This window comes from Numenius arquata, chromosome 12 (genome assembly GCF_964106895.1).
Source record: "Numenius arquata chromosome 12, bNumArq3.hap1.1, whole genome shotgun sequence".
NCBI lineage: Eukaryota > Metazoa > Chordata > Aves > Charadriiformes > Scolopacidae > Numenius > Numenius arquata.
Window position 1 is genome coordinate 44,779,055 of NC_133587.1, and position 21,689 is coordinate 44,800,743.

Sequence of the window (21,689 nt, forward strand, 5' to 3'; positions counted from 1 at the left end):
GAAGCCACTGCTTTAATGTCACTTATACTTTGCACATATATTAAGAACAGACCCGGAGGTACAACAGACAGGAGGTACGTGCCCTGGGGGAGCGGGGCCAGAGGAGGCCACGGAGATGCTGGGAGGGCTGGAGCCCCTCTGCTGGGAGGACAGGCTGAGAGAGTTGGGGGGGTTCAGCCTGGAGAAGAGAAGGCTCCGGGGAGACCTTGGAGCCCCTTCCAGTCCCTCAAGGGGCTCCAGGAGAGACGGGGAGGGACTCTGGATCAGGGAGGGGAGCCATAGGAGGAGGGAGAAGGGTTTGACACTGAAAGAGGGGAGATCGAGATGAGATGTGGGGAAGAACTTCTTTGCTGTGAGGGTGGTGAGAGCCTGGCCCAGGTTGCCCAGAGAAGCTGTGGCTGCCCCATCCCTGGAGGGGTTCAAGGCCAGGTTGGAGGGGGCTTGGAGCAACCTGGTCTGGTGGGAGGTGTCCCTGCCCAGGGCAGGGGGTGGCACTGGGTGGTCTTTAAGGTCTCTTCCCACCCAAACCATTCTGTGGTTCTATAGTTTCCATGTGACAGGGCTTTCCCTGCCACCACTGCTGTCCTACAACTGTAACCTCTGAACTAATGTGGGGTTTTTTTTCAGTTGTTATTTTTACATCAAACCCAACCATTCGCCTTATCCTACCCTCTTAGAAGCTCCGTTCCCTGCTCACAGCTCTGCAGACAATCCTGTGCTGATCGTGACATTTTCTCTGTCTTCTCATACTCAAAAAAGAAAACCTCCCAGCATTTGTCTGCATTAATAGAGACAGTCTCTAGCACGTGCCGTTCAGTGCGCCAGAAGATCTTTTTAATAATGCTTTCGGTACAGTCAGCACCGCTCTACACAACTCCTCCTCCCAGATATGAGTCATCTTGCCGCTAATTAAAATCAGCTTCTAATCAATGACTGTTAGGCTGGCACCAACCCCATGCTTTTCACGCTCAAACCGGATTCAGCCTCATTAAATTGTCTTATCTTAAAGCTTCACCTACAATCCCTGTGTGACCACGAGGCATCATCTCTGGACGGAGAAGGATTTTTTTTTTTTTTTGATAAATGAATGGGAAAAAGAAAAAATAATCTCTCCCAGGAAAGCTTTTGGCACAAGGGTTATGTGGATACATTATGAGTTCGCAAGTGATTAGTGAGTCTGGGTTTTTCCACGAAAGTTTTGTCACATTCCGTACACTTGTAGGGCCTCTCCCCTGTGTGAGTTCTCCGGTGGCGGATCAGGTCGGCGTGGCGAGCAAAGCTCTTGCCGCAGTCTGTGCATATGTAGGACGAGGCCTGACTCTTTTTGGTGTGACTTTGCCGATGTTTCAGAAGGCCGATTTTCAATTTAAAAGTCTTCCGACACTCTGTGCACAGATAGAGTCTTTCCCCCGTACGGGTTTGCTGATAAAAAAGGATCTCTTTGGATTCACCCGGTTCTCCTTCCCCGATAGAGCTGTTAGCTCCTCCGCTTCCCGTTGGATTTCCCAGATCTGCTGCCAAATTCTGACGACTCTCGCATGCTACCCCCTCGACTGAAATTTGGTGAGTGGGGTCTCGGGATCCTCCTGAGAATGATCCACACGATTCCGTGTTTTCCACACTCTTGGGGTGACCCCGCGCCTGGGCTCTTATGGCAGCACCACCGCAGCCTGGAAGAGAAACATTCCAAACTCTCCCTTTATCCGATGCGGGACAACATCAAATCTCCAAAGAACAACAATTCCCGATTCACCATACATCCGTACAAATAAACCAAGTTTGGGGTAAAAAAAAAAAAATATATAAAAAAAAAATCAGGGATGCAGTAGAACACCACCCCCCACCCCCCTCTAATCCTACGAGCCCGTGTGGTTTCATCATGTTGCCAAATTAATTTCTGATGAGCCTTGGGGCCACCACACACCTGTGGGGATCTCCCTTTCCTCAAAATCCGCTTCTCTCGGCTGGACGCTGCTTTTGGGAGGAGGACAGTCTGCGCAAGGAACAGAACATGGAAATGGTGGTTATTATTTTCCTCTGATACTTTTTTCCTCCATTATTACAAAGATATTTCCTCACCTACTTTCATTGTATTGATGTAGACAAAGGATACCTTGCACAAAGACCGGAGCCGAAGGCAGCTCTTTGTCAACGTTTTCACTTTCCGAGCCCTGTAGGTTATTTATGCCCTTTTTCTGTAACATGACTCATTTTTGTTAATTTACACTGAGAATACTGCCTTCTCAAAGAAGAACAATTTTCTAGTTGTTCCCAGAACTGTAAGAAAAGACTTTATGACGCCATTTTCCAGCAAATACCTGCAGAACCCACTCTCTCTTTGACTCTGGGGAAAGGTCCAAGGAGGAGGTAACAGCAAAAAAAAAAATAAAAAATTGAGAGAGGGTGGCTGGGAAGCAGGCGAGCAATATTTAACTTCCAATTTTTTTTTAAATATTCCGGAAATTATACCCAAAAGGTTGAAAAGTTTAGAAGCGGAAGGTCTCGAATTAATTACAGCCATAAAAGTGCAATTCAGCTGTCTGGGGCTGTGCATTTTAACTGCCTTTTTGCTTCATGAACTGATTTTCCCCCAGCTAATCCCTCCTCACACACAGCATGGGCTTTTTTAACAGATCAGAGCTTTACAAAAAAGAATAAATAAAAATAGAGGCAGCTGTCTGCAGACTCCAGCTTTTCTACTGTGAAAACCAGAAGGTATGGAAAGAATAATAATAATAAAAAAAAGTGGAATTACAGCATCTTATTATTTCATGTAATTTCAACTTTGACAGTGCAGAAGGAGCAACAGAATGAGGTTAGGCCAAATCAGCATTTCTTAAACAGAACTGAAGAGCGTCACAAAACTAGAATAAGCAACAACGGAGGCTCCCAGGGTTCTCAGCATTTCTGTTCCTCCAGCCCAGAGGACAAGCAAACGCATTTTTAGCCCCAAATTACAGCAGGTTCTTCTATCAATCCAAGGAATTACCTGAAAGCTAAGGAGCCAGTGAGGGCTCACTTCTTCAAATTTAACAAAAAACAAACAAACAATGACTTCAAACAAATGTATAGTTGGGCACTTAAAACTAACCAGTAAGATGTCTGCATTTTCTTCAATTTTCTTTATTTCTCTTCTTCCTCTCCTTGGAGTGAGAGGTGGGGGAGAGCATCTGTCATCTTGTCCTTGGCCAATGCGGCCCAAGACACGACAATCATTCACATTACTTAACTATTTCTTCATCAAAATAGTTCAACACCCTTTCGTGAATCACGAAAGCCAACACACATCAGGATTTGGGGGATGATGAAAATACTCACAACTTAACTACAATTAACGAGGCCACAGGATTTGTGATACCATCAGTCATTACAGCTCCTGAAGTCGTGCATCTAAACCTTCCCTCTCTCCTTTTTCTTTGTTTTAGTCGGCACGTGCATCACCAGGGGCAGGCCAGAGATCCCAAACCTCTCTCCCAGGGCAGAGCCTGTCGCTCTCAATTAAATCTACCCATATCCCGCAGACATGGTCTCACCTACAGCCACAGACTGAGCGTCTGACTCCAACAGAGCCTTTTTAAAGAGTTTTTCTAACTCTCTTCCATTAGAAGAGAGACTGTCCTTCAGTCTTTAACGGAAAGATTGTGGAGCTTTTCTTCTCTGACAAAAATTCCCAAGCATCTAAAGATCAACCCACTAGAAATCAAAGGGTTTGAGGAGTGACTCTTAGGCCAGAAACAGCGCCGACCCGTGAGCCTTTGGCAAGAAAAGCAGCGGAAACTCACCTTTACCCAAGGTGGTTAAAGATTCATCATTCTCCTTTATCGCTTTCTTGTAAAGCTCTTTCTGCCGCTCTTCCAGGTCCGTCCCCTCACGTACTGCAGTGTCATCAAACATCCCAGGAACCTAAAAGAAAGCGTCCCATCATCAGTGCCATTGGAGAGGTGGAGATTCCTCAAAAACCTTCTTTTTCCAAACAGTATTAAACAAGGGGCCACCAGCCAACTGTTCCTGGCAATGCCCGTCTTACATAGAACCAACGTGCTAATTAAGGGCTTTACATACAAATCCTCTGTTGTTATTTCTGTGCATAGCTCAGGTGAGTAAAATTACTCACCAATAATGTGACTCAACTGAAACAATGACTTTCTATAGCGACTGGGTCAAAAATTAGTCTTAAAAAAATTTAAATATATGTGGTCGCCATTGATATCCAGCCCCAGCAGGGGGGCTTTTCACTTTTTCTTTTCACTGAAAACCAGAAAATACTCCAGAATGTATATTAAATAAGCCCTGAGGCGGTGCCAGAGCCTGTTAGATCCAGCTGTGAGAGCTCTTCCCTAATAATAAAAGTTAACACAAACAAAAAATTAAGCCCTAAAAATACAGAGAGATGAACACTGCATTTTTTTTTGTACATACACATGCTGTGAACATACTTTGTACCTGTGCTTTTTATCTATAGAGTACCATGTTTGTATGTTCTTGCCTCTGCAAATGCTTTGATTCGCCTTTCGACCTAACGCATGTCTCACTATTTTGGGCGTTTTGCAGCTCGCACCACGTACAAACCCGATTGTACAAATCCGCTGCCAAGAGAAACAACTAATTCTCATTAATTTGTGGCCAGACGGGGTCACCACCCAAATTAAATGCACAGGGGAGAAGGTTGAGCCTTTGCCTCAGCCCCAAACACCAAAACCGTGGGCACTGCGCCCCCCACACATCATTTGGGGGACTCTAAAGGACATTTTTCCGAGCATGAGGACCCTCACGTACAAACACAGGTCTGCAGGGAGCGAACCCCTTTTACAGCAGGAACTGGGACTGCATTTCCAACAAACAGCAGGTTTCCCCCCGCCAACATCTAGGCACAAAATTGGAATTTGAGCAGAGAGAGCACCAAAATGCCTTTAATTTCTCCCAGTACAAGCAAATCTTTTAATTCAAGGGAAGCAAACGCAATAGCAAACGTCTTAATTACCCTTGAGTGCTCGGGATTCCGGATTCGTTTTCGGGTTTTATTACTTATGCCACCACAGAAAGTCCGAGGTGTTCCCACGAGCCAGCTCCCGTCTTCACCCAAAAGGAATTTTTTGGGAACAGCTTCTTTCAGCAGCCGCCGGTTTTTTCTCATTTTCAAAGGGTCGATTTCAAAAGAACTGTCCTCAAAATGCTTCGAGCACAGTCGCTGGTGCTTGGACGGCGTTCCCATGTCCCGGCCCATGTTGTGAATCCACTGCTTCAGGAGGGGCTTGTTTTGTAAAGGGAAGCCATAGAAAGTCACGCTGCTGTTCTTGTACACCCCGCTGGTGGCGTTCTGACAGTTCAGCGCCGAGCAATAAACCATCGTCGGGTGAGAAACAGGAACAAATCCAAAAATAACGTGCCGGGAGGAGGATTTAAATAGTTTTTAAGCACCTTTAGCGTTAAACGGGCCTAAGCTTGTCAAGAAAAAAAACATGTTTTTGAAGGACAGAAAGAGCTGAGGTCAGGAAGAAGGGAAATCTGGCATTGAACTTCACTGCCGGAGACGGGGAGCTCACCACAGCTGACGTCTGCAGCACACGGAGAGGAGGAGGCAGGTCCCCTTCCACAGCACACGGCTTCCCCACTTCAAAGCAACAGCATACAATCTGGAAGGCAAAAGCCTTTAAAATCAGCTCAATGGACCTTTAGCATGCACATTTACATTTAAAGTAACTCCCACTATGTAAACGTATATATACATGCCGTTAATTTGTGTATCCATGAGGAATCCTCCCACGCTCCACAACAAAGCTTATTATACTGTTATTCAGAAGGCAGCAATAAAGCGCAATAGCCAAATAAGTTCCAAAAAAATGAATCAGAGAATCGTCTGGGTTGGAAGGGACCTTTCGGATCATCGAGTCCAACCATCAACCCAGCCACCACAAACCCATGAACCAAACCCACCACTGACCCGTGTCCCTCAGCACCACATCTGCCCAGCTTTTAAATCCCTCCAGGGATGGTGGCTCCACCACTGCCCTGGGCAGCCTCTTCCAACCCTTTCCAGGAAGAAATTTTTCCAGTTATCCATCCTAAACTTCCCCTGGTGCAACTTGAGGCTGTTTCCTCTTGTCTAATCACCTGTTCCTTGGGAGGAGAGACCAAGTCCCCCTCACTACAACCTCCCTGTAGAGAAAGGGCTCTGCAGAGGACACGGGGAACGCTTCTGGAAACAAACACAGCCCAGGCCTAACACTGGCAACCACTCCCACCATCACACTGCGCTTCTGGGAACATCTATGGTCCATGACCCATCCTGGTATCGGACGCAGGAGGAAACCAGGCACCTCTGGCCCAGGGCACACCACCGAATTGCAGCCCTGCTGTAAACCCCACTCACAACCCGTTCCCTTGCACCGCCGAGGCAGGAGGAGCTCGGTAATTCGCTCAGGGCCGATAGCCGAGCTCGGGGCACACAGGCCTCCCCCGACCCCGGGGGACAGCCACAGGCCTCCCCCGCGGCCCGGGCCACCCATGGAGGCCGTTCCCCGCCCCACAGCACCGAGGGAGCAGCCAGGCCTCCCCTCACGGGCACTGCTGACCCCTCCCCGGGTACCGCCGGCCGCTCACCAGCCCCGCCGCGCCGCCATCTTTCCTCCGCAACGCCAAGCTCCACCCCTCGCCCCGGCACCAGCCAATATGGGGAGCCGGCCGGCCCACCTCTCCATGCCATTGGCCGGCCGCCTCTCGCCCGGCCCTCCCATTGGCGCGCGCTGACGGAGGCCAGCCAATCACCACGGGCAAGTGCGGCGCGGCCTCCGCGAGGAGGGAGAGGGGGTTGGGTCGGCACGTTCATTCCCATTGGCCGACACGCGAAGAAGCGGGGCGCTGATTGGAAGAAGGCGAGCGTGACGTCACGGGCAGGGAGGCGGGGATTGCGAGCTCGGCGCCTTCCCGTTGTCATGGCAACGGCGGAGCCGCGCCGTTGCCGAGCGTGAGGCGCTTCCCGCCGCGGCGGGGCCCGGGCGGCGGAGCGGGGCCGAGGGGCGGCGGCGAAACCACCCGGCCGCTCCCGGGAAACGGCTCCGCGTCCGGCCACGCCCGCGGGAGGACGGGGAGAAGGCCCAGGGCCTCCTCAGGGAGGACCGGCAGCGGGACGGGCCCTGCGGGAGCAGAACCCAGAGGGGGGCCACGGAGATGCTGGGAGGGCTGGAGCCCCTCTGCTGGGAGGACAGGCTGAGAGAGTTGGGGGGGTTCAGCCTGGAGAAGAGAAGGCTCCGGGGAGACCTTGGAGCCCCTTCCAGTCCCTCAAGGGGCTCCAGGAAAGCTGGGGAGGGACTCTGGATCAGGGAGGGGAGCCATAGGACGAGGAGGAAGGGTTTGACACTGAAGGAGGGGAGATTGAGCTGAGATGTGGGGCAGAACTTCTTTGCTGTGAGGGTGGTGAGAGCCTGGCCCAGGTTGCCCAGAGAAGCTGTGGCTGCCCCATCCCTGGAGGGGTTCAAGGTCAGGTTGGAGGGGGCTTGGAGCAACGTGGTCTGGTGGGAGGTGTCCCTGCCCAGGGCAGTGGGGTGGCACTGGATGGTCTTCAAGGTCCCTTCCCACCCAAACCACTCTAGGATTCCCCCTTCTCCATTGTCAGTTATTTCCACAAAGCTTTGCCTTGAAAACGGAAGTTTGGGGGATGGCAGACCCAGAGTTTCTCCCTCTTCCTTCGACCTTGCTCATCTTTTCTCCCCCAACCACCCCATAGAACGACACATAGCATTTTTTTAACAATATTAATATTTTTTTAAAAAAGAGAACCTTCCATTCAACAGAAAAACATCCGAACAAAACTTAGGCAGAAACATGCACGTAAAAAAGGCTGTTTAACAAAATTTGTCGCAGCTGTCTGACAGTGAAGGAGCCCTGAACCAAAACGGGCTCTTGCCTGACTCAGCCAAAGCTGCTGCTTCTGGTTTTTTTTTTTCCATGAGGCTCAACGCCATCGATAAGAAGGTGACAGACGATATATCCAGAGTCTTTTATCACTAAAAGGAACGAACCGTGTCCTTGCAGCCTCACAGCAACACGTCAGACTCTCAGCAGCGCTCTCCCCCTTAGGAGACACTGACTGTGAGCAAAAATACAGTTTCCTGAAGGAGAACGTTTAATGAGCGCATCCGAATGTTCTGTTTCCATAGGATTCGGAAAATGAAACAAACAGAGAAGACCTGTAACCGGGTGGTAAATTAAATGCAACACAACTTTAAATGAAAACCGTATTCCAGGTTCCCCGAGCGTTTTACAACTCCAGGTGAGGACCCCAGCCCTCGAGAACCCTTTCTGGGGGCTCCCTGCTGCTGAACCCCAGGAGCTCCGTCATTTAACTGCGGGAAGGAGCTGCCTCTTGGGCTCTGCTCCCCTCTGTCTGGTTGCCGCTTCCCGAAGAGGCTTCTTTCAAACAGCCACAGGGTCAAGACTTCAGCATTTCACCCAAAGTGGTTCGTTTCCTGACACTTGTTTAGTGGACAATTAGTAACTTTAACTCACTTGTTTGCAGCCCAGTGCCTGGACTCTGGACTCCCAGCAGCCTGGGGACAAAACTTCAGGTATTTTTCCAGCCTGAAGCGTTACAAACTGTTCCGCCTGCTGATGTGATTCCTCTCCCACGTGGATTCACGGCCGGCAGTAACTCTGAGCACCGCAGACTCCCTGCACAGCTCCAGCACATCCCCAACGGCTACAGGCAGCGGGGAAAGCTGTGAAACAGCTCCGCCGACTATTTCAACGTGGTCTGTGGAAAATACCCCCCCCCCAACCTTCTCCCTTTGCCTGGGAGGGGGCTCAGGATGGCTGTTCGACAGCCTCCTCCTCCTGCCACAGCCCAGCACGGAGCTGGGAGATGCTGCCACGGCCCAGCAAGGGTGACGGCCAAAGGGGGGCTTGCAAAACCCCCGTCCAGATGGGATTTTCTATACAGAGTGCATGACAGACCCCCGGATCTCGGCGCAGGGCCAACCCGCCAGCGTCAGGTGTGTTTCTTCCACGTGACTTTCCTGATGCTTCATGAAACTCCTTCTGAGCACAAACCTTTTTCTGCAGAGGGGGCACTGGAAGAGCCCCTCTCCCGAGTGCTGGCGCTGGTGTTTTAAAAGATAATCCTTTCTCCTGTAGCTTTTGTCACACTCGGAGCACTTGTACGGCCTCTCTCCCGTGTGAGTCATCTGGTGCCTAACGAGCCACGAATGGCAAACGAAGCTTTTCCCGCAGTCGCTGCAAATGTAGGACTTGCCCCGGCCCTGGCTTTGCCCCTGGCTTGCAGGGCTGCCCCTGGGGGCCAAGTGCTGCCTGCATCTGCCGCAGGCCTCCGACTTCTCCTGCGGGTGCTCCCAGCAGGGGCTGGCTAACGAGTTATCCGCTGGGAAGTTCTCCTCGCTCTCCGCAGATGGCTGCTCCTCTCCCACGAGGCCGTTGTGGTCACGAAGCCGGGTTCCACACACGGGGTTTTGTCCCCGCTCGGTGCAGGCCACCCCGGTGGGCAGCGCCTCGCAGGAGGCAGCAGCAGCCGCCTGCCCTTGGGGGGTCATTTCTTTCTCACCGGGAGCGCAGAGCTGCGAGTGAAGCAGATGGAACATCCTATCACTAAGACTCTTCTCACACGTAGGGCCTGGAAACATGTCCCCTTCTCGGGCTCCCTGGGGAGTCGGAAGATGTTCCTGCTGGCTGGAGTTTCTCTCACATTTGTTGTACGCGCACACTCTCTTGCCGACACTGTTTTCCTGAGTGCTAAAAAAATCTAAGTGCTCACCAAACCCTCGGTCATACCGAGCGTCACCCCCAAGGCCGTTCCCGGTGGTGTTTGTTTCCATCATTTCTGAGTTCCACTGACTATCCCATGTCACTCCGGGGGTAGGATCCTTAGAAAACTTCTCTCCAGGTCTTGCCGGTACCTCCGGATCACATGCTGTGCTTTCAAAGCAATCTGCCGGAGGGTCCCTCTTTGGGTTTTCATCGTGTGCTGAAACAAACAGATTTCAGAGCCTTTCAATTAAGGAAGCCTCTTAGGAGCATCCCCCCGAATCTACAGCCATGTCGTGCTCACGGACAGAGAAAGTAAATAAGATGGGAGGTTTTAATACTGAGGGGGAGAGCATGTACCAGGGTTCCACCGAAACAAAATCTCCGGGAAAACAGAAGATCTTTTTGCAATTTTTTTTTTTTAAATCTACACCCCAAAAAAATCACTAATGCAATGTCTTATCTTCACCCTCTCATTCGTGTGTTTGAAGTGTGAGATCCAAGGACCCTGCCAGAGGCAAGTTTATCCCTTGTCTCACTCTATATTAACTCCACCACGTGTGCAGGAATGTTTAAATAACTCCCATGAAGTGAAGGAATTCCAGGCTCCCAACCGATTTCTACACAAAATATTCCTCTGCACCCTCTCCTCAGTTACCCATTTGAGAGCTACGCTGAGGGGTGCCGGGCTGTGGCCCAAGAGATCGTATTTGGAATCATTTTTGGTTGGAAAAGACCTTTAAGATCATCAAGTCCAACCATCAACCAGGCACTGCCAAAGCCACCACTGACCCATGTCCCTCAGCACCACGTCTGCCCGGCATTGAAATCCCTCCAGGGATGGTGACTCCACCACTGCCCTGGGCAGCCTCTTCCAACGCTCGACAACCCTTAAATGACAGTTTTAGGCCAGATGAAGGAGGAAAAAACCTCTTCAGCTGACGGAACCTGAACGTTTTGTGAGCAAATATCAGACCGAGGTTTGTTCCAGTTCTTTCATGGCTTTACATTATAAGGTTCTGGCATTTAACATAGTACGAAAAAATGCTCTAAATTCGATTTCCTGTCCCAGAAATCTCAGCTGAAGCCCAGGACTGACCTGTACTTGCATCTGTAGGGATTTCTTCTTTCTCCACGCCCTGTCGTTCAGGGCAGCGCGGCTCCTCCTCTTGTTTAATCCACGATAAAACATCCGTGGTGTAACTCTGAAACCCTGCTCATTGGGGAGAATCGACACAACTGAGAAACATGGGAGAAAGATGCAAAACGCCGAAGATTCGGGAATTCTCTAAGATAAGAAAAGTGCTAACAAAGCCTCAGGAAAGACATGAAGAGCCACCAGAGGGGCAGTTTTTGCCGGGGAATCCTCACCTGTGTCAGGGTCTCGGGGGGGTTCCTCGCCCCCCGCGCCTGGCAGCTCCCTGGCAAACGCCTCCTTCCCTTTCTTGGTCTGACGCGATGCCTCGGGCTCACAAAACCCTTGCTCGGCTAAAGAAGAAAATTCAAGACAGGCATATCATAAGAGCGTGAGCTCAGGATTCCACAAGGGTGAAACCCGTTCTTATGCGTTCTTTTTTTTTTTGTTTTCCCCCAAGCCAAGCTCCTGTAAGCCCAATTTCTAAACAAAACCCCATGGCAAGGCCTAAAAATCCCAGTTTGCTACATACACTGGAAGCCGAGCAAAATGACAGCGGAGCCCACAGACAGAGCTGCTGCTTTTTGTGAAGACTAAGGACAGCCAAGCTCCAAAGCAGAGTGATTTATCTGTAACGCAAAAACTTGGGTACCACCAAGTGGGAAGGCAAGAAACAGGTCTCCGGGCTGCAACAGCACGACCAAGGAGTCGCTGCGCTCGTTTGTGCGCAGAAAAACCACCGAAGGAAGGGGGCGGGGGGGGAGGCAATGTGAAGCCTCTGGATTTGCAGGAGAAGAGGCACCGAAGCCTCTGGATGTGCAGGAGGAGAGGCATCACAGGTTGTGAGAGAAGTTAACCCATCGGCCCCAAAAAGTGACTCAGGGCCCACTTTGCACGATAAATTTAACCAGCTTAGAGCTGTCAACTTGAGGAAAGTGAAGTCAGGAATTTAAGGGAGGATGGGACATTTCCTATTCCTCACTGCACTGCTGGGATGAAAACCAGCCACGTACTCTGCAAACTCCACAACGGACACGAAAAAGGAAAGACGAAACATCAGCCCTTACCCATCAGGCCTGACGGCGAGTCTGTTCAAAACTTGTGAGCTTTTTATAAAAGGTTTGGAATATATGAAAAGCGGTGGGAAAACAACAAAAAAACCCCCAACACCTTGGAATTTAATCCCTCTATTTCATTTTCTCTCCCAGGTATGCAGTTACTCACCCAGGCAGGGCTCCTCAGGAGCTTCTCCAGCCTCCCCCTCCTGCTGATCTGCAGCGCACAACTCTTCCTCTTGCTTAATGTGGATTATGCTGTCTTCTGTTAACAGGAAACGACATTGTTTTAATTCCATACACAAAATTAATTCCAGTTCCCATCCCCTCCCAGGCGCAGCGGCTCTGTTCTAGCTCACATTCTAGAGAAAACCTTACTTTAGTTCCTGTTCTCGCTGACCAAGGCCTCTTAAACAGACCTAAAATATTTGTCACAAAACCCTCAGCAGGTGTTTGAGCTTCAGAAAGGTGCAAGAGTTTCATGCACATGTAACGTCCGCTTTGTTGCGGCGCCCATTAGCAAATGAAAATACGTTCTACGTGGTTCCAGGAGAGGAGAACATCCCTTGAATTCTCCTTCTGGAGTTTTGTTCCTCTTTTGGCTCTGCCCGAGTTATGCTTTTCAGTCGTGAAAGTGCACCACTTCTAACCCATCGGAAAAGCACCAGTGAGAATTATGAATGAAAACTATAAAAAGAAAAAAACAACCCAAAAAAGGTCTGTGAAATAAGTAAGGAAAAACAGACGGGCTAATGCTCTGCACGCTACCTTTATACCTCCGTAACACAATCCATGAGTTACAGGAAAACTTTGCGCGTGTGTAAAAAAAACTATGTTTGTGCAGAGAGAATACAAAGTCCTCTTGACAGAGGCCTTCAGGGTGGAAAAACCGACGGTCTAACGGCTGCAGGTTTGACACGGGCAACTCGGTGACCGGGAAAAGAGAAAAAAAAAGGTGGTTTGACATGTTTTGGGAGATACCCAACAGCCAAGCGGGGAAGACCACCACGTTCCACACCGCAAGCGCTGTGGAGAGAGGCTGACGTCCCCAAGAGACCCCCGCTGCTGGCTTTTTGGTGGTCCACGTCTTGCCAGCCCGAAACCACTCACCAGTGCCGTTTTCCTCAGGGTCACCTCTCCCATCCCCGTCCTCGCAGCTCGGAGCAGGCGGCTGGTTCCCACCTTCCGACCGGGCTTGGGCATCACCTCGGGGAGGGTCCGGCTCTGCGGGAGGCGCGAGGTGAGGCACGGCCGGGGGTCCCGCCGCACGGGGGAACCGTCGGGGGGACCAGCGGGGACCCCTGGGCCACCCGCCCAACCTCGAGGCCACGGCCCTTACCGAGGGCGAGCAGCATGCGGTAGTCGCTCCTCATGAGAGCTCGGTGCAAGGCCCGCTGCCAGCCCCGCAGCGCCCGCCGCTCCGGCTCGCCGAACTGCACCCACACCTCCTCCGGCCTCACCGACACCCGAGGCCGCACCGCCTCCCGCCCGCCGCCGCCGCCCGCTCCGCGCCTCCCCGGCATCCGAAGGGCCCCGCCGCCGCCGCTCTCCAGCCGCCGCTCCAGCGCCTGCAGCCGGCCGCGCAGGGCCAACGCGGCCCGCAGCTGCCGCTCCGCCCGAGCCAGGCGGGCTTCCAGGCGGAGCAACCGCGCAGCCACCGCCTCGGCTCGCCCGACCCGGGGACCGGCCATGGCCGCAAACACCGGCACCGGTCCCGCTCCCGGTCCCGCTCCCGGCCGCCGCCGCCGCCGCGCCCGCCCGGCCCCGCAGCGCCCCCTGTGGCCGCCCCGCGACACGCGCTGCGGCGCCCCCCGGCGGCAGGGCCTGGGGAAGGCGGGACGGGGCGGCAGCGGTGAGAGGGAGGCCGGAGGGGACCGGGGCCGCAGGGCCGGGGGGGACCGAGGGTCCTCTGAGCCGGGAGGGATCGGGGTCCCCGCTGAGCCATCAAGGACCGGGGGCCCCTCTGAGGCGGGAGGGATCGGGGATCCGCGGGGCCGGGAGTGACCAGGGTCTCCTCGGGTTGTGAGGGACCAGGGGTGGTCTCAGAGCCGGGAGGAAGCGGGGGGTCCTCTGAGCCAGGAGGGACTGGGTGTCCCCTCAGAGCCGTGAGGGATCGGGGGTCCCCTCAGAGCCATCAGAGACCGGGGTCCCCTTAGATGTATGAGGGACCAGGATCCTCTCAGAGCCGTGAGGGATCGGGGGTCCCCTCAGAGCCATCAGGGACCAGGGGTCCACTCAGAGCCATGAGGTATTGGGGTCCCCTTAGATCTGTGAGGGACTGGGGTCCCCTCAGAGCTGGGAGGGACCGGGGTTCCCACTGAGCCATGAGGGACTGGGGTCCCCTCAGAGCCAGCAGGGACCCTCTCAGAACCACGAGGTATTAGGGTCCCCTTAGGTCTGTGAGGGACTGTCTAGGTCCCCTCAGAGCCATCAGGGACCGCGGATCCTCTCAGAGCCATTAGGGGCCAATCTTTCCTCAGAGCTATGGGAGCTCAGGATCCCCTCAGAGCCATGAAAGTTCGGGGTCCCCTCAGAGCTGTGAGGGGTTGGGGTCCCCTCAAACCCATGAAGCCTGAGGGTCCCCTCAGAGCCGTGAGGGACCACGGACCTTCTCAGAGCAGTGAGGTGCTGGTGTCCCCTCAGAAACATCAGGGACCAGGGTCCCCTCAGAGCCGTGAGGGACCCGCGTCCCCTCAGAGCTATGGGAGCTCAGGATCCCCTCAGAGCCATGAAAGTTTGGGGTCCCCTCAGAGCCGTAAGGGACCGGGGATCCCCTCTAAACCACCAGGGACCAGGGGTCCCCTCAGAGCCGTTAAGGGACCGGGGATCCTCTCAGAGCTGTGGAGGATCGGGGTCCCCTGGGACCTGTGACCCGACCCTCCCGGGACCCCACCGCACCGGGACCGGCTCTCCCTTCCCGCCCAGAACCGCGGCACACCGGGACCGACCCTTCCCGGTACCCCCGGCCCCGCTCACCGCCGCCGGTCCGGGAGCCGCCAGGGGGCGCCCCACTCCCGCTGGCCACGAAGCCCCCCGGCGCCGGGGGTGATCGACAGTTGTCAATCACCGAGAAGCAGTTGATTTGAAGGAGTTCCCCCGTTTTTCCGCGGGTGTCACCCGTCCCCATTTTTTCCCCCCTCAATTCCCGGTGGCCACCGGGGAAGGCCCCTCCCGGCGCCACCCCGGGCGCGGCGCCTCCAGGCCGGCAGGGGGCGCTGTGGGAGGGGGGCGGCGGCGGAGGGGGCGGGACCACGGAGGGGACCACGGCGGGGACCGTGGCGGGGACCGCGGGGGCGGCCATGGACCTCGCCGTGGTGCCCTCCATGGCCGCCCGCCTGCGGGAGCTGGAGCGGCGGCTGGAACGGGCGGAGGAGGCGCTGCGGGACCGGCCCCCCTGGGGGCTGCTAGGCCTCGAGGTACGGAGCGGGCCGGGGGGCCGCGGGATCGGTTATGGGGGGCGAGGGGTGAGGCAGGGGGGTCAGTTATGGGGCCATTGTGGGGCTGAGGGTGAGCCTGTGGGCAACTTAGGGGGCTGTTGGGGGTGGGGGCTGAGGGCTGGGAGTGGTCTTGGGGGGGATCACTTGGGGGCTGTGGTGTTTTTAGGGGCTGGGGTGAGCCTGTAGGACCTCTTAAGGGGCTCTTGGAGGGCAGCTGGAAGTGGGCTTGGAGGGCTACTTATGGGGCTATTGTGGGGCTGAGGGGTGGTTTAGGGGCTGGTGGTGGGCCCTGGGGCCCCTTAGGGAGCTGGAAGTGGACCTGGGGGGTCACTTCCAGGGCAGTTGTGGGGCTGAGGGTTGTCTGGGGGCTGACAATGAACCACGGGGCCACTTAGGGGGCTGTTGGGGGCTGGAAGTGGGCTTGGAGAGTCACTTATGGGGCCACTGAGGGGCTGAGGGTGGCTTGGGGGGCTGTGGGTGAGCCTGTGGTGCCACTTAGGGGGCTGTTGGAAGGTTGAGGGGGCTGAGAGTGCACCTGGGGGTCCCTTATAGGGCCATCGAGGGGCTGGGAGCTGTTTTGGGGAGGAGCTGCCCCCTCCTTCAGCCCAGCCCCTCTGCTCCCAGGTGCCGGTGACATTCGAGGACATCACGGTGCGCTTCAGCAGGGAGGAGTGGGAGATCCTGGACGAGGAGCAGACGGAGCTCTACAGGACCGTGATGGAGGACAACTACGAGACACTGGTGTCCTTGTGTAGGCTCCGTTTGCGCTGGTTTGGCAGCTGGTGCTGCCCAGGGAGCTCTCTCTGGGGGTGGCTTTTCTGCCTCTTTGGCGTTTCGCTGGGATCTCCAGCGCTCAAACCATCTGCTCGACTCCCTGCTGTCCTTTCTGGCAGCGGTCAGGGGTTGGTGGGATGGTGATGGGGTGATGAGAGCTCGGTGTCTTCTTCTCGTGGGGAACAGGTACATTGAACTCCCTGGGTTGTCATTGCAGATGTTCCCTCTGTCCTTCCGTTCCACCGCAGACATTCTCTCTTCATTCCCTTCCACCACGGATGTTCCCTCTTTCCTTCCTTCCACTGCAGATGTTCCCTCTTCCTTTCCTTCCACCACGGACATTCTCTATTCCTTCCCTTCCACCACAGATGTTCCCTCTTTCCTTCCTTCCACTGCAGATGTTCCCTCTTCCTTTCCTTCCACCACGGACATTCCCTATTCCTTTCCTTCCACCACGGACATTCCCTCTTCCTTCCTTCCACCGCCAATGTTCCCTCTTCCTTCCTTCCACTGCGGACATTCCTTCTTTCTTCTTCCTTCCCATCCATCACGGACATTCCTTCTTCCTTCCCATCCATCGTGGACGTTTTCCCTCTTCCTTCCCGCCCATTGCCGACTTTCCCTCTTCCTTTTTTCCACCACAGATGTTCCCTCTTCCTTCCCATCCACCACAGACGTTCTCTCTTCAATTATTCTCTCACCCAGTGAGTGCTTCCCACCCAGAAAGAGAAATCAGGGTAAACCAAGGAAACACAAGGGTTGAAATATAAATAGATTCAACAGAATAAGACTAAATAATTAGCATTAATAACGCTAAAGAACCAATATTGATCCCAATACCATTATAAATAGACAAGGATTATCCTCAGCCCGTTCCATCAGCAGGGACAGCCCATGGGGACCGTGCGAGTGCTGCGGCTTCGGGAGGAAGGGAAGGGCTCAGGGCTCTGGCACCGAGGCAAGGAGTTCTCAGGATGGCAGCCATCGAGGGAGAGAGAGAGAGAGAGAACTCAGCAAACTTTCTAATTTCTATGGAATCTGACGTTTATGGTATGAAACAACCCTGTTGGCAGCCTGGGGCAGGTGCCCAGGTCTCGCTGCTCCTTGTCCCCGCACCCGGGGAGCTCAAAAACACCAAGACCTTGAAACCCACACACCAGAGCTGGCTGTAAAGTAAATATTGTCACAAATTCAGACACTGGAGTTTCCTAAAATTGCGCTTTTCCCAAGCAATAGAAGAGAGCTTGCTGAAAAGTAAAATTACTGAAAGAGGAATTAATCCTGTGTGGTTCAGACCAGGAGGAAGGTGAATTTCTGGGGCGTTTCTGTTGCAGGGATGGATTTTCTTGCAGTTGTTGCTGGGACAGGGGGTTGTCAGACATGGGGACTGTGTTTCCAGGCTGTGGGTGCAGCCGCAAAAGCGCTGTCAACGTCTTTCCTCTGATGTCTGTCTTGCTCCGTAACAGACTGTGACCTCTCCAAGCCTGGGCTCTTATCTTGGATAGGAAGAGGAGAAGAGCTGTGCCCGCCAGCGGAGTCCCACCTGGAGGGAGCAGATCTGTTTCCAGAGCCCACCGAAGGTGCATGACGCTGAGTTTTTTCCGTGCCAGAATCCTGGCTCCTGGCCACTTACCGGGATGATCGTAGTCCCTGCCCTCAGCCGCAGGGACCGCGGTATCTCCCGGGATGGCTGTGGACGGTCTGTGCTGGGAGAGGACATGGAGAACGTGTGGTGGGACGCATGGAGAGCCTGGAAACCCTCCCCTGACCCAGCAGCTGTGGGGATCCTGGTGCCCTGTTGGGCTTGGGGTGGGGGAGACCCCTGCGCTCCCCTCCTCTGAGCTCCCAGCTGGCTGCCAGTAAAGCACAGTGCGGTTCTCCTCCCCAGAGCCCCTAAGCGATGATGGTCTGCTGGAGATGAAGACAAAGGAGTCTCCTGAGGGGAACTGTAGGGACCCGGAGGACAGCAGGAGCCTGATGGTCACATCAACCTGCAGTGCATGTGAGTCCTGGGTCCTGGGCCCCTGTCTGGTTGTCATCATTGTCAGCAATGTGCCCTTGTGGCCAAGAAGGCCAATGGTCTCCTGGGAGGCATCAGGAAGAGTGTGGCCAGCCGGTGGAGGGAGGTCATCCTCCCCCTCTGCTCTTCCCTGGGGAGGCCCCATCTGGAGCAGTGGGACCAGTTCTGGGTTCCCCAGTTCCAGAAGGACAGGGAACTGCTGGAGAGAGTCCAGCGGAGGCTGCGAGGATGATGAGGGGCCTGGAGCATCTCTCAAGGCTGAGGGACTTGGGTCTTTTTAGCCTGGAGAAGAGCTGACTGAGAGGGGATCTCATTGATGCTGAGCAATATCTAAAGGGTGGGTCTCAGGAGGATGGGGCCAGTCTTTTTTCAGCGGTGCCCAGGGACAGGACAAGAGGGAACGGGCACAAACTGGAACATAAGAAGTACCATCTCAACATGAGGAGGAACTTCTATGCTGTGAGGGTGGCAGAGCCCTGGAAGAGGCTGCCCAGGGAGGTGGTGGAGTCTTCTTCTCTGGAGACATTCCGAACCCACCTGGACTTGTTCCTGTGGGACCTGCTCTGGGTGGACCTGCTCTGGCAGGGGGGTGGAGGAGGTGATCTCCAGAGGGTCCCTTGCAACCCCCACCGTTCTGTGATTCTGTGATCGTCATCGCTCCTCTTGCCTTCACAGATGTCCCTCACGAAGCCACTTCTGTGCCAGCCGATCTCAGCCAGCCCACCCCATCCCCTTCCTGCCCTCCCTCCGCAGGCTCTCGCGAAGCGGTGAATCTGAACCAGTCTCCATCGCCTCCCCCCGCAGCAGGTACTGGGACAGAGCCCTTCGGTCCCTCCTTGGCGGGGGCTGGTGGCCTCCGAGGGCCACCGGCACGCTCAGAGAGCGGCAGGAGGTTTCCCCAGGGCTCTCTCTGTGCCTGGGGATTTCAGGACAGGGTTTTACACAAGTCAAATGGGCCAAGAAAAGGTTTTGGCAGTAAATCCTGCTGCCAGCCTTGAAACCGTAAAGGCTGAGGCATGGCGTGGCGTCAGCCAGCCCACCCAGTTGGTTTGCTTCAAAGGATGAGCCCCGGTTTTTCTGTTAGGGTCCCCTCCATCCTACCCTAGGTGACATTTGTCATCTCACAACGCCCTTGGGGTGTCTGCCGGGATGAGCTGTAGCAGTCCGGGTGTGAAAACACCCAGCTGGAGGAGAAGCGAGGCTGAGATTGTTCCCGGCTGCTGGCTGGGGACGGGGTGGGAGGGAGGAAAACCCCTTTCTCTTCATGCCTTGTCCTCAAATCCGAGTGGAAGAGCGATGTTTGGGTCCTGAAACATTTCCAGCAGATGCCGAGGTTGGGATCCCCATGGAAGTGCCGCAGGAGGAGGTCGCAGCGGAGGAGCTGGCGGTGCCCGAAACGCCCCCGAAAAGTCTGAAAGAGCAGGATGTGAAGGATTCAGGGAATGGTGGGCAGGGTCCAGCGGCAGATGTTCCCGAAGAGCTGGGAAAGGCGGCCATCCCAGATGCCTGCAGAGACACGGCACAGGCAGATCCCGGCTGCGCTGTCACCGAGCCGGGAGAGCCCGTGAAGGGCTCCTTCGCCAGCCGGACTGTGGTCTCCCAGCGAAATTCCACCCGGGAGAAGTTCTACTCCTGCCCCATCTGCCAGAAAACCTTTCTGCTGAAGATCAACCTTCTCATCCACCAGCGGAGCCACAGAAACTGGGAGCCTTACATCTGCACCTACTGCAACCACAGCTTTGTGTCCAAGAAAAAAATCCGGCGGCACCTCCGGGCTCGGGTGGTCAAAGGTTTCTGCCAACCCTCGGAGGCGGAGGAGTGCTCCAAGCGGGCGCCGTGCCCGGACCCCCAGCCCCGAGCCCCCAGCAGGGGCTGCGGCAGGGTGTGGAGCAAGCCCAGCCCCAACAGATACCCGCTGTCACCTGGAAACGTCACCTACACCTGCAAGGAATGCATGGAGAACTTTACCAGCGAGAGCTTCCTCATCCTCCACCAGCATCGCCACACCAACCGCCACCTCATCCACTGTCCCTGCTGCAGCAGGACCTTCACCTGGGGCTCGGACTTTGTCCGCCACCACCGCACCCACACCGGCGAGCGACCCTACCAGTGCAGCATCTGCCAGAAGACTTTCAAGCGTTACTGCCACCTCAACATCCACCAGGGGGTCCACGGTGGACAACAGGACAGGCCCTACCCCTGCAGGAACCGGCTGCGGATGCTGGCGGCACCCATTTAACCACCGACGGGGACATGGGAAGCGGGAAGTGTGGCAGGAGAAGGGGGGTGGGAAGCCGGGAAGTGGCGTCCTGGGGACGGAAGGACGCTGTTGGACCTTCTCTTGGCTGTGGACGTGTACAGGTTGGATGAAAGCTGAGCGCAGGATGGAGGGTGCCCGGCCCTGCCCATGCAAGGGTCCAAGCCGGGGCACCGATGCCGGCTTAGTGCGTCCCTGTGGGCACATCCCTTCTCCTACGTGGACTGTTGTCCCTGCAGGCTGGGCTTCTGCGGAGACACTCTCTGGCCGGGTCTTTGTTCCGAGAGCTCGGAGCAATGTGGAGCGGAGGAAGCTCTGGCACCGTCTGAGTGATCCCCAGACGGACACACAGCTCCGGCTCGGTGACACAGAGCGGTCGCTCAGGCTGCCGATCCCCTGGGCACCGCTCCTGCTTTCCTCCAAAAACATTTACCGCTCCTGATAATCCAACCCAAAACGGTACCCGGCGCCCGAGCTGCTCAGGCCCGGCTCTAGATTTGGACATTGGACAAATCTGTTCTGATCTGCAAATTCCCTCTTTCTGTAATTCCTGTTTCCTGTGAAAATACCCAGTGTTTTGTTTCCCGCCCGCGCTCTTGTTCCTCCTCCTGCGTCCTGGGTCGTCACCGCACAAAGGCGTTACCACCGGACAAGCCAGAGCCTCAGCGCAACAGGCAGCGGTTGCTCTACAGGGATTGTCTAAGCGTGTCCATGGGACAAGGGTCGCCCCTTGTTCCTGAGTCCTGGTGGGACGCTGGGAAGAGATGGGACACCGGGAGCGGGTGGGATGCCAGGAAGAGATGGGACACTGGGAGTTGATGGGATACCAGGAGCGGGTGGAACGCCAGGAAGAGATGGGACACTGGGAAGAGATGGGACACCAGAAGCGGGTGGGATGCCAGGAAGAGATGGGACACTGGGAGCTGGTGGGACGCTGGGAGTTGATGGGACACCAGGAGCGGGTGGGATGCCAGGAAGAGATGGGACACTGGGAAGAGATGGGACACCGGGAAGAGATGGGACACCAGGAGCGGGTGGGATGCCAGGAAGAGATGGGACACTGGGAAGAGATGGGACACCGGGAAGAGATGGGACACCAGGAGCGGGTGGGATGCCAGGAAGAGATGGGACACTGGGAGCTGGTGGGACGCTGGGAAGAGATGAGACACTGGGAAGAGATGGGACACCAGGAGCGGGTGGGATGCCAGGAAGAGATGAGACACTGGGAGTTGGTGGGACACTGGGAGTTGATGGGATA

General features: G+C 55.1%; 3 protein-coding genes across 4 annotated transcripts; 1 reads left to right on the top strand and 2 right to left on the bottom strand.

Annotated features, from left to right (window-relative positions):
• Positions 1-814: 814 nt before the first annotated feature.
• LOC141471146 (uncharacterized) lies at positions 815-6,666 on the bottom strand. The gene is made up of 5 exons (XM_074157561.1): positions 6,601-6,666; positions 4,982-5,633; positions 3,783-3,903; positions 1,925-1,993; positions 815-1,670 (listed from the first exon to the last, which is right to left on the bottom strand). The coding sequence occupies exons 2-5, from the start codon at positions 5,345-5,347 to the stop codon at positions 1,138-1,140; spliced, it is 1,089 nt and encodes a 362-aa protein (XP_074013662.1). The 5' UTR covers positions 5,348-5,633; positions 6,601-6,666; the 3' UTR covers positions 815-1,137.
• A 2,261-nt stretch (positions 6,667-8,927) lies between these two features.
• LOC141471143 (uncharacterized) lies at positions 8,928-13,634 on the bottom strand. Its single transcript, XM_074157556.1, has 6 exons — positions 13,283-13,634; positions 13,054-13,167; positions 12,113-12,208; positions 11,125-11,241; positions 10,853-10,966; positions 8,928-9,973 (listed from the first exon to the last, which is right to left on the bottom strand). The coding sequence occupies exons 1-6, from the start codon at positions 13,632-13,634 to the stop codon at positions 8,928-8,930; spliced, it is 1,839 nt and encodes a 612-aa protein (XP_074013657.1).
• Positions 13,635-15,194: 1,560 nt separating this feature from the next.
• LOC141471145 (zinc finger protein 777-like) lies at positions 15,195-21,020 on the top strand. 2 transcript variants are annotated; one of them, XM_074157560.1, is made up of 6 exons: positions 15,195-15,359; positions 16,005-16,131; positions 17,621-17,734; positions 18,043-18,156; positions 18,850-18,981; positions 19,500-21,020. In XM_074157560.1, exons 1-6 carry the CDS (start codon positions 15,243-15,245, stop codon positions 20,411-20,413), a joined length of 1,518 nt encoding a protein of 505 aa, XP_074013661.1. In that variant the 5' UTR covers positions 15,195-15,242; the 3' UTR covers positions 20,414-21,020. The 2 variants fall into 2 exon arrangements, with proteins under 2 accessions (XP_074013661.1, XP_074013659.1); XM_074157558.1 differs by having other exon boundaries at positions 19,497-21,014.
• The last annotated feature ends 669 nt before the right edge of the window (positions 21,021-21,689 follow it).

What these genes read in the sequence shown, in the direction of transcription:
- LOC141471146 (XM_074157561.1), bottom strand. Translation starts at nt 5,347, where the DNA reads ATGGTTTATTGCTCGGCGCTGAACTGTCAGAACGCCACCAGCGGGGTG. An exon ending in GGAATCCCGAGCACTCAAGG is followed by an intron (nt 3,904 to 4,981) that starts GTAATTAAGACG and finishes GCTTTCTTTTAG; the next exon opens with GTTCCTGGGATGTTTGATGA. An exon ending in GGAAAGGGAGATCCCCACAG is followed by an intron (nt 1,671 to 1,924) that starts GTGTGTGGTGGC and finishes TTTCTCTTCCAG; the next exon opens with GCTGCGGTGGTGCTGCCATA.
- LOC141471145 (XM_074157558.1), top strand. Translation starts at nt 15,243, where the DNA reads ATGGACCTCGCCGTGGTGCCCTCCATGGCCGCCCGCCTGCGGGAGCTG. An exon ending in GTTTCCAGAGCCCACCGAAG is followed by an intron (nt 17,735 to 18,042) that starts GTGCATGACGCT and finishes TCTCCTCCCCAG; the next exon opens with AGCCCCTAAGCGATGATGGT. An exon ending in ATCGCCTCCCCCCGCAGCAG is followed by an intron (nt 18,982 to 19,496) that starts GTACTGGGACAG and finishes AAACATTTCCAG; the next exon opens with CAGATGCCGAGGTTGGGATC.
- LOC141471143 (XM_074157556.1), bottom strand. Translation starts at nt 13,634, where the DNA reads ATGGCCGGTCCCCGGGTCGGGCGAGCCGAGGCGGTGGCTGCGCGGTTG. An exon ending in TCCTGAGGAGCCCTGCCTGG is followed by an intron (nt 11,242 to 12,112) that starts GTGAGTAACTGC and finishes TTTCTTCTTTAG; the next exon opens with CCGAGCAAGGGTTTTGTGAG. An exon ending in CCCTACAGATGCAAGTACAG is followed by an intron (nt 9,974 to 10,852) that starts GTCAGTCCTGGG and finishes TGTTTGTTTCAG; the next exon opens with CACACGATGAAAACCCAAAG.